The 6,161-nt window shown below is 39.0% G+C and overlaps 1 protein-coding gene across 1 annotated transcript in view; it reads left to right on the top strand.

Annotated features, from left to right (window-relative positions):
* Positions 1-6,161, top strand: part of myom1b (myomesin 1b) — a 66,659-nt gene that overhangs the window by 44,144 nt on the left and 16,354 nt on the right. Inside the window, exons 16-21 of the mRNA XM_056462444.1 lie at positions 429-625; positions 755-881; positions 2,537-2,721; positions 3,042-3,156; positions 4,978-5,134; positions 5,986-6,092. Coding sequence (XP_056318419.1) covers positions 429-625; positions 755-881; positions 2,537-2,721; positions 3,042-3,156; positions 4,978-5,134; positions 5,986-6,092 — 888 coding nt within the window. The remainder of the gene's footprint in view (positions 1-428; positions 626-754; positions 882-2,536; positions 2,722-3,041; positions 3,157-4,977; positions 5,135-5,985; positions 6,093-6,161) is intronic.

Genomic DNA, 6,161 nt, shown 5'->3' with positions numbered 1-6,161 from the left:
GATTTCACAAAAGTGTAAGCTGAATTACATATTTCCATTGAGTCTGTAACCCTGTGAATCCCACTGGAAAATTCAGCTAAATCCAATTTCTAATGGTTTATTGCTGGTTTATCCTGGTTTTTCTAATGGGACGTCTTCCTGGAGAATTTAAACATATGGTAAGTCTTCTCAGCTGCACACTTTTCCCTCAAATAACATCACGATCTACACAAATGGATTCGGGGTTTCTCTTTGGCTTCTTTTACGCCACCAGGCACAACTGGCAATATGCTGGACACCCTCCTTACTATACAATACTCTCCCTGGGCTTGCAGTGCCAGCCTGAATGTCTGGTTTGGATATTTACCTTCACAATCGCTGGTTCACAATCAGACAACCAATACTGTCCTTTTACTGTAAATGCTAACTGTAATGTTTTATTATGCCAGCTTCACCCGCTCCACCCTATGGCATCTCTGTGCTGGAATGTGTGCGGGATTCAATGGTTCTGGCCTGGAAACAGCCCACTTTCATTGGTGGCGCTGACATCACTGGTTACTTTGTTGATTATCGTGAAGTCATTGGCGGTGTCCCGGGAAAATGGCACGAGGCCAATATTAAGTCTATCAGTGAGAGAGCCTACAGAGTGAGTAGCAATTTGTGTAATAACAAGTTGTTGTCCTAGGTACATTGTACAAAACATATTGGTCTCAGCACATCGACCACATTTTTAAACACATTGCAAAATGATCTCCAACTTTTACTTTGTCTCTAGGTTTCAGAGCTGAAGGAAAACATGCTGTACCAGTTCCAGGTTCGAGCTGCCAACATGGCCGGTGTGGGCATACCATCTCTTCCCAGCGAGACATTCACGTGTGAGGAGTGGACGATTGCTGTACCGGGTAGGCACAAACAAACTTGAAAAATACCAGTATATCTAGTTACATTAGGAAACTTGCAATGCAATGAGCAAGCAATAACATCACTATTACCTGGAAGTCTAGGGTTCGTCCCAAAGCCATCCGTTGGCAAAATAATTACTATAACATCCGAGCGATTTTGTTTCCAAATCCTTCTGAAATTACTACTGCAGACAACATCTATAGGAACTAGGGCTGGGAATCTTTAGCAACTTCACAATCAGATCCAACTCTGGGGGTCACAATCTGATTCCAAAACGATTCTTAACTTATATTTTGGTTCTTCTGGACACTGTTAACATAGGGTTTCCATTTGGCACAGTACAGTAAAGGAAAAAAAACCTTGAGAGAAAACAGGTTCATAGACGTATAGACGTTATTGATTTGGAGGAGTTTACCAAATTAGACAGTTCTTCCTCTACTACTGCTGAGAAAGTCTAAAACGTATACATTCTCTACTTGGGACGACACTGTAGGAGACAGATTGATGGTGCTTTTTTTGTCTCTGATATCATCAATCTTGCATGTGAAGATATCCATAAAGTCATTACTGCTGTGTGGTAATAACAAGAAACGCTTGCTAATGATTTAGTCATTAGGGTTTGGAATCTTTAGCAACTTCACAATCTGATCCAACTCAGGGGGTCACAATCTGATTCCAAAACAATGCTTAACTTATATTTTGGTTCTTCTGGACACTGTTAACATAGGGCTTCCTTATGACACAGTACAGTAAAGGGGAAAAAACAGGTTCATAGACGTATAGACGTTGTTGATTTGGAGGAGTTTACCAATTTAGACAGTTCTTCCTCTCCTACTGCTGAGAAAGTCTAAAATGTACGCATTATTTAATGATCTACAGTTCTCTAATTGGGACGACACTGTAGGAGATAGATTGATGGTGCTTTTTTATCTCTGATATCATCAATCTTGCATGTCAAGATATCCATAAAGTCATTACTGCTGTGTGGTAATGACAAGAAACGCTTTAGCTTTAGTCATTAGGGGTTGGAATTATTAGCAACTTCACAATCAGATCCAACTCTGGGGGTCACAATCTGATTCCAAAACGATTCTTAACTTATATTTTGGTTCTTCTGGACACTGTTAACATAGGGCTTCCTTATGACAGTACAGTAAAGGGAAAAAAACAGGTTCATAGACGTATAGACGTTGTTGATTTGGAGGAGTTTACCAATTTAGACAGTTCTTCCTCTCCTACTGCTGAGAAAGTCTGAAATGTATTCATTATTTAATGATCTACAGTTCTCTTATTGGGACGACACTGTAGGAGACAGATTGATGGTACTTTTTTTTATCTCTGATATCATCAATCTTGCATGTGAAGATATCCATAAAGTCATTACTGCTGTGTGGTAATGACAAGAAACGCTTTAGCTTTAGTCATGGTTAAAATCTTTAGGAACTTCACAATCAGATCCAATTACAATTCTGGGGGTCACAATCCGATTCCAAAACGATTCTTATATTTTGCTGAAATGATATTCAGTATTGTGCACCCCTACTAAGAGAACTCATGAACTTTTGAGAATTGATTCAGAATTGCTAGGAAAAGAATAGTGATGCTTCAATGAGTCAATATTTTCTCCCACACCTAAGTGAATCCCTGTTTTCAGGACCACCGCATGACCTCCAGGTTCAGGAGGTGCGTAAAAGCTCTCTGGTGTTGCTCTGGAAGCCTCCGGTTTACCAGGGTCGTGATGCTGTGAACGGATATTACATCGACATCAAGGAGGCTGAAGCTGACTTTGAAATGTGGAGAGGAGTCAACGAGAAAGCTACAGACAAGACATACTTCAAGGTTTGTGTGCATATACGGTGTGAATATATATATATATATATATATATATATATATATATATATATATATATATATATATATATATATATATTGCATATAAGGGTTGTGCATGTGTTCAAATAAAGAAAAGAAACACAAATTCAGGAAAGAATACTTTGAAAATTTGGATAAAACTCTAGTTTAGATCACAATTCATGCTATTAACTACTGGTTTATTAACTACCTGCATATTGTTAAGTTAATAACTGTTCATTAGTAGTTATTATTAAAGTATGATCTTATTCTACATCCCTAAATGCTGTTTCTCTTCATTGTTTTAGATCAATGATCTGAAGGAGGGCGAGTCGTATGTTTTCCGCGTTCGTGCTCAGAATAAGGCTGGTGTGGGAAAGGCATCAGATCCTACGGAACCGGTTGAGGCAGTGACTAAGCCGGGTACTAAACAATCATTTCTACAGTTTTTTATTTACTTCAAATCAGCTTCTGCAGATGAAATGTGAAATTAAAATCAACTTATATTTTATATTCAGGGTATTAGAGTGTACAATTCATACTTTTCTCTTCATGATATTTGCCTCTCGTCTCCATTCTCATTTTTCTGTTCTTATCCTCCCAAGACTGCTTATATATACACAGAGTGTTTTTAAATTAAAATGAAATTAGTTCTGGCATTTTTACCAGCAGCTAATAAAATGTTTAGGGCTGTTCGATTTCAACGTTTTTGTCATCACAATTCCGTGTTCTGGAATCAATGGACTTGATTCCTTGAACTGATTCATTTCTATTGTTGTGATTCTTTTTTGATTCTTTATATTCAAACACTGAGCAACCCGGTGGTGACAGTGGCAAGGAACAAACGTCACCAATTGAAAATACTGATTCATCTGACCACAATACACGTTTCCACTATGGGATGGTCTATCCCTGATGCCTCCAAGTCCAGAGAAGTCCACAGTGCTTCTGGACACTGTTAACATAGGGCTTCTTTTTGGCACAGTACAGTAAAAAAAAAAAACGGGTTCATAGACGTATAGACGTTGTTGATTTGGAGGAGTTTAGACACTAGTTTAGACAGTTTTGCTCTAGTTGGGATGATGCTTTAGGACAGTGTTTTTCAACTGGTGGGTCACAGGAACATTTTTAGCGCGTCACGGAGTGTGTGGTCCAAAAAAACAAGTTTATTTTTTAACTTATTTTGCTTATACCGGGCTTTTATTTTGAAATGCGCATGCAACAACGGTACCGTTTGACAGGTGAAATTTAATTTCATTATAGCAACAAATACGTCAAAGCGCAAGTATGACCCCGAATATGTAAAGTATGGATTTATATATACTGACGACAAAAAAGGCTTAAAACCTCAGTGTGTCAGATGTAGTGAGGTGCTCTCACAAGACAGCATGAAACCTAAATTAAAACGACATTCAGAAACCAAACATCCCGGTTGCAAGGACAAACTTGTGGACTATTTTCAAAGACGACTCCAAGAGCTGAGGGCATCACAAGTGCATACATTTTGTTAAATGACAGCAATAAAATATTGTTAATTTGATGGTGATTTCCTTATGATTTATCTGTCATTACATGTGTATGATAACAAATAAATACAAATTAATTAGAATTCCTAAAATTATATAATAGTTTCTAAAAATTTGGGTCGTGGCTTGATGACCATTTCACGAGTTCACACTTGCAATAGTTTCAGAATTAAGCGTATTTGGCGTGCTGTCCGGGGAGAGGGCTCTGAGCTCGGGGAAGACACCCAAACTCGAGTTATTCCTCTCATCAGGAAACAGAGAGGAATAGGGATTCGAGCGAAGTATCTAGCCCGGCCCCAGAACGCTCCCCCCGGGATTGTAATGCTTAAGAGGTGAGGTGACGGGGTGGTGGAGGGATGCTAAAGTCGTAAGATGCTGCAGGTAAGACAGCTTTGGTATATATAGGAGTTTGGTGAAGAACTGATTGGATAATAGAATAATTGTTAATGACGTATTTGATACTGAAACTTCTGCGCGTGCTTTCCCGAAATTTGTTTATAAAACATCAAGTAAAAATGTGGGTCTCATGGCCAAACCAGTTGAGAAGCACTGCTTTAGGAGATACTGTAGAATGATAGTGCATTTTTATCTCTGATTTCAGCAATTTTGCATGTGAAGATATTCATAAAGTCGTTACTGCTGTTGCTAATGACAAGAAACACTTGCTAATGCTTGAGTCATTAATCAACGAGCTAATGAACTGTGTGTTTTCTCGCAGGCACTGCTGAGATAGTGGTGAATGTCGATGATGATGGCGTAATTTCTCTGAATTTCGAATGCTCCAATCTTACCGGTGACTCCAAATTTGTCTGGTCCAAGAATTACGAGGAAATGACAGAACCTGAACGCATGACCTTAGAGACCAAGGGTAGCAAGTAAGTATAGGTGTTTTTTTATTTTTATATTTCAGTGTATATTAATCAACGTTCCCTAAGAAAATAAATGTACCCAAATTAGCCCAAAGACTAGTTTTCTGTATGGAACTTACTACACTTTAATAAAGTTACAGTAATCTGCCGACTGTCCTCATAACTTTGTACTCTTACTGTAACGTGAAGTGGGACGCTGACAATGAGAGGTGTGGATCCAAATGCAGGTTTATTAAACAGAATGGTCAGGCAAGCAACAGTCAACACAGGAGCAAACAGATGTATACAGGCAATCCAGAGTCGTGGTCAATAGGCAGGAAGCAGTCAACATAAACAAACAAACAAGGCGAGGGTCAAAAACACAGCAAAGCAAGGCAAGGAAAACGCGTCGTAATGTTTCACAAACAGATCAACAAGACTCAGCAACAATGTGTGTGTTTGTGCTGTCTTTATAGTCCTTGTAATCAGTCTATGACAATCCTCCGGCTGTGCGTATGCTATCAGTCATGATCAGGAACCGATTGTGTGTGTGTGCGTGTGGTGCATGACTGGATCTTGTAGTCCATAAATGGGGATTTGTAGTCTGTTAGCGATCTGCAGCCGCTAAATCGCTGATAATCATAACACTTACGATGAAAGTATGGATCTAATGCAGCCATAGACCTACAACAACGTTTAAGTGCTAGTTGAGTAATGCTTTTCGCAAACAGGCTATAACATTACGATCATCGCACCATCATTTTTATGATCTACTTAGGCTTAAGATTCTTTTGGTGATCGAACCCCAGTTAAATCACATTTACAGAGCTCTAATTACAAAAATCATCTAGTGATAAGTCTTCAATGCTGGTTTGCAGGTCCAAAGCCATCTTTAATTCTCCTTCAGAGGAGGATCTGGGCATCTACTCTTGTTTCGTGACGCACACTGATGGAGCATCTGCCAGCTACACTCTCTCTGAGGACGGTCAGAATATCTGCGTTTTCAGGCTTTTGTGTTTTTGCATTTAGAAATGTGCTCAAGTTATTCATCTGC

Source organism: Danio aesculapii, chromosome 7, assembly GCF_903798145.1.
Source record: "Danio aesculapii chromosome 7, fDanAes4.1, whole genome shotgun sequence".
Taxonomy (NCBI): domain Eukaryota; kingdom Metazoa; phylum Chordata; class Actinopteri; order Cypriniformes; family Danionidae; genus Danio; species Danio aesculapii.
This window is presented reverse-complemented; position numbering and strand designations above follow the sequence as displayed.